The 2,942-nt window shown below is 42.0% G+C and overlaps 1 protein-coding gene across 1 annotated transcript; it reads left to right on the top strand.

The window, feature by feature from the left end:
- Positions 1-1,697: 1,697 nt before the first annotated feature.
- LOC139708031 (uncharacterized) lies at positions 1,698-2,360 on the top strand. The gene has a single exon (XM_071620020.1). The coding sequence runs from the start codon at positions 1,698-1,700 to the stop codon at positions 2,358-2,360; it is 663 nt and encodes a 220-aa protein (XP_071476121.1).
- Positions 2,361-2,942: the final 582 nt, after the last annotated feature.

The following is a 2,942-nucleotide window of genomic DNA, read 5'->3' as shown; positions in this document are numbered from 1 at the left end:
GTTCGCTGCTTTTATTGATTTCGCTTTGAAACAATATATTTACTACACCTTTCTAATTTAATTGCAAAGTGTATTTGTTTCAAAATCCACCGCTGTTGAAGCAGAGTTAATTTGATAATTAACTATAACTGCAGGTTCTATCATACGATATATAGACCTACATAATACAATTATAGAAATTTCACGCTTAAAAAGTCAGGTGGTTGAACTGATCAGCAAATTACACTTCATGAGGGGATGGAGGGAGGGAGGGGCTTTTTCAAACTCGGAAGAACACAATTGTCGTGACATTATAACTTTTAATAGTAGTTTTCAGTCACTCTATTTACTGCATGAAGAACAAACGTTGTCGTGTGTGTTTGTTGAGAGAGTATTTGCGATTACACTGTCTCTACATTCGTGTAGGAAACAAATGCCAAATTTACAGCACGCATGTTTGTCATTAATGCTACCATTATCAAGAATGCAATACATTTTGTTGTAATGAGCGCATCGTGTCACTGCTGTCCTTGCCATTGACTTCAATGCAATATTATGGGACATACATGCATATATACAAAGTCTTTCAAAGATACCCGTTTGCTTTAACGTCAGAAAATCTATGTAAGTAAGACATGCTTTATTTCTGTAAAGGGCAATTTTTAACTAAAAATAAATAACTTTCACACAACAATAGATACACAATGTACTCTTAAATGAATCCCACAAGAATCGGAACAATCATCCCCCAGCATTCCCACTGATTCCCACTGATCATTTACTGGCCATCCCCTTTAAGATTAAAAAAAAAAAAAAAGATTGCACATGTTGCTTATGGATCTCTTCCTTATAAACACGGTGCGGAAACCAAAGTCCAGTTCAGGCCAATCAATTTGACTTCCGCTTAGATTCGAGAGGATGTCGTTGTTTTCATGCGGGTACAATGCGATTCAGTCTAAAACATTAATGTACACTTAACGGACATGGAGGTCGACGAACATGCATACATATAGACCCTCCGGCGAAACAAGAACGGAAGAAAGAAAGTGTAAAATGCAATGTACGTGACACAGGTATATCTATAGATAGAGTGTATTACTCCTTGATTTGTTTTAGTCACTATCTTTACAGTATGGTTCAGATTGCAAGGGTTTTTAAGAGTGCGTAAAAATAAATTCATATTGACAATACACAGACACAGTGTCTCTCATGTGAAGATAATAAAGACCGGAGATTTACTTACAATACACTTTCCACTTAATTAACGGAGATATGAAATGGGTTGGTCTTATGGAAGGTAAATCGCGGCTTCGGATTTATGACATTGAGGTCAAAATAATGGACGTAGTCGCTCAACAATAAAATAATCTTATTTTTAGTGGAATGATTGGAGGGTTTTTGCCGGCTACTACTGAGTAGTACATACAGGGATGGGACATGGGATACGAGCTCCCATAATAACGGTGATTCCCTTCTTCTCCGTAGTAAAGTATCATTCATACAGTAGCTGTTTTAGGCTTCATGCACAAGCAAATGAGCGCATAATATTAATGCGATTGAATAACCTGCTAGATCTCTAATCGTTGATTAAAGCAGCAACAGGAAGAGCAGGAGATTATTCTAGTAGTATTAATTTTGCTTGCTTTGACATTTTTAAAGTCCATTAGTCACGTTATAGCTTTCATTTTGCCGCTTGACTTTCCTTTCTAGTAACAAGCATGGAGTCCGGAGATGTGGTAGCCCTGTACTCTGCTGACGGTCAGAATCTTTGGAACGACACGGCCATCAGACAGACACTTTTAGTCCGCATCTTCAGAAAGCAGCGCGCCATGGGATACTGCGGGGTCCAGACCGCTGGCCTTCTCATGAGCGCGCACTACTTCGGGAAAAAATACCCCGACGAACGGGAACAGACACTCTGTGACGTCAGCGACGTTCCCTACAGGGATATCAATTTGTTCTCCTTTCCTGAGACGACCAAGGTCCTCGACGAAGAACGAGTTCGCGAAGTTGGAGCCACTTTGAAACAGCTCCAAGACCTTTTCCTGTCCTTCGAGATTCCCGCCAGGAGAATTCACGCAGACGACAGCAACGTGGATGAGTTCCGTTCCCTAGCAACGGCGGCGCTCTCACACACGGATCCCAGCCAAGGAGTCGTGGTCAACTACGAGTATCACTGGAAGCAGGGCGAGGAAGTGGTCAAGGTAGGCCATTTTAGTCCGCTAGCAGCATATCATCGAGAGAGTGACCGCTTCCTGCTGCTGGACACGTGGCTCGACGGTCAGGAGGAGTGGGTCAAAACGGAAGATATATTCAAGCAAATGAATGGAGTCGATCCAGACGCTAGTATTCGAAGGGGTACATTATCACTGGGTGCATGAGCACCTGCAGTCGCTGCTAGTGTAGGATACATAATTCCCTTTTCTGTTTTTGTGTGTTGTTGTTGTTGTTATTTTAATTTTTTGGCGTGTATCATTCATTTATGAATATTTACGCCTTGTGTATTTACGTGTTGCTGTGTGGTGAGCAGCCTTTTGTCAAGGCTTCTCGCTGGAGGGAGCGCCCAGCCGAGTGGGCTGCCTCACGCTGTCGCGCTTGGGTGGGCTCACTTCTCTCGCCCGTTACAACGAGATGGCCTTGTAGTCCATGGGCCAGGCCAGATATTGGTACCACCTAGGGTGGCAAAACCTTTTTGGTGTCATTTTGTTTGTCGGGCATAGATATGCTTATCAAGCTATGATACCATTTCCAAATGAGTAGCTTAGTCATAATAAATGAATTTCAAACCAGTTTGGTTTTGTTGTTATATCCCTATAATCGAGACTAACCGCTATACAAAGAAGAGCACTGTCTTCTGTATGTTCACAGGACTGGTGTTCTGTTGTAAACGCGGTGCGCTTAGTCTTTATTCAACGCAGCGAAGGGAATATCCAATGGTTATGATGTCCACAGCGCTTAGTCTA

This window comes from Diadema antillarum, unplaced genomic scaffold (assembly GCF_040938485.1).
Source record: "Diadema antillarum isolate AM-2024a unplaced genomic scaffold, OU_Dant_1.0 seq00001294_RagTag, whole genome shotgun sequence".
NCBI lineage: Eukaryota > Metazoa > Echinodermata > Echinoidea > Diadematoida > Diadematidae > Diadema > Diadema antillarum.
Note: the sequence above shows the minus strand (reverse complement) of the source record. Positions and strands in the feature narration are given on the sequence as shown.